Here is a 1,213-nt window from a genome sequence, read left to right on the forward strand (position 1 = left end):
TTATTATTATTGTTGTTGTTTCATTTTTTCCTTATTTTACCTATTTAGGCGTTGCAATCACACTGTCCGTTCTGACAGACTCCGTGGTGGCTGTTACCACATACAGGTGGGTGACAGTCGTGGTCAGAGCTGCATGAGGTCGCTCTCTTGCCTACGATAGGATCTAAAAAGACAAGATTCTTGTTAATTTGATATATTCATTTTTTTTAATCACTTTTTGTGTGGTGCAGTTTGCAGGCTCTCTCTGTCTGTCTGTCTGTCTGTCTGTCTGTCTCTCTCTCTGTCTCTCTCTCTCTCTCTCTCTCTCTCTGTCTCTCGCACAGATATGAACACACACACACAAACATATATATAGAATGATGTATACGCACGGTGCATTTCGTCTTGCCTGCCTTTGCTTCTAATTAAATATAAAGTTATCTTTTTTTAAAATCCCTTGCCCATTTATATGAGATGGACGCCATTCGATTTGTGGAAATAAGTTCATATTATATTGTCCAATAATGTATTGCGTGTATACTTAGTATGACACGTAACTGTTACATATAGAGATTCAAGGATTATAGATGTAAGTCATTAATCTGAGAGCAATGATAATTTTAGAAATAATGGTGCTGATGAGTTATGATGTGGGATTGCGTTTAAGTAATGTTTGCGTAGGTCATATCTTCCTCTGGTCCAATGAGTCACGAGGGACGTGGGCACCCTTTTTCCAATTCCATACCGGAACCATCTTTAATGTCACCATGAAGTTCCGAAATGGTGGGCACAGTCTCTGATAATGTGACATTGATAGTGTTAGCCTATTCTATCGAGCTAAGACAGGCGTCGATAGAAGCTATGTTGGAAGACACTTCAGTGGCAGGTATGTTGGGGTATTTTATTTGTAAGCGGGTTTTGGCAACAAGTTCACAAACAGGTTATGAACTTTAAAAATGCAGCATTCTTCTCCCTGTCCATTTACCCGGAATATTCTCTTCGCGTACTATTAAACTTGCGGAGATTTTGACACAGGATCCTGGACTACTTTCTAACTGAACTTTAAAAAATAACAAAGTATATTTACCTTGTTGCTTGGTGCTGCAATCACACTGTCCGTTCTGACAGACTCCGTGGTGGCTGTTCCCACATACAGGTGGATGACAGTCGTGGTCAGAGCTGCACGAGGTCGAGCTCGAGATCGTGGTCGCTACGGTTGTGTCTTAATGAAAAA

At 40.5% G+C, this 1,213-nt stretch overlaps 1 protein-coding gene across 1 annotated transcript in view; it reads right to left on the bottom strand.

The window, feature by feature from the left end:
* Positions 1-1,213, bottom strand: part of LOC101853530 (teneurin-3-like) — a 45,907-nt gene that overhangs the window by 2,187 nt on the left and 42,507 nt on the right. Inside the window, exons 7-8 of the mRNA XM_013079506.2 lie at positions 1,067-1,201; positions 41-163 (exon numbers count right to left, since the gene is read on the bottom strand). Coding sequence (XP_012934960.1) covers positions 45-163; positions 1,067-1,201 — 254 coding nt within the window. The 3' untranslated portion in view covers positions 41-44. The remainder of the gene's footprint in view (positions 1-40; positions 164-1,066; positions 1,202-1,213) is intronic.

The sequence above is a fragment of the Aplysia californica genome, unplaced genomic scaffold (genome assembly GCF_000002075.1).
Source record: "Aplysia californica isolate F4 #8 unplaced genomic scaffold, AplCal3.0 scaffold00054, whole genome shotgun sequence".
NCBI classification, from domain to species: Eukaryota; Metazoa; Mollusca; class Gastropoda; order Aplysiida; family Aplysiidae; genus Aplysia; species Aplysia californica.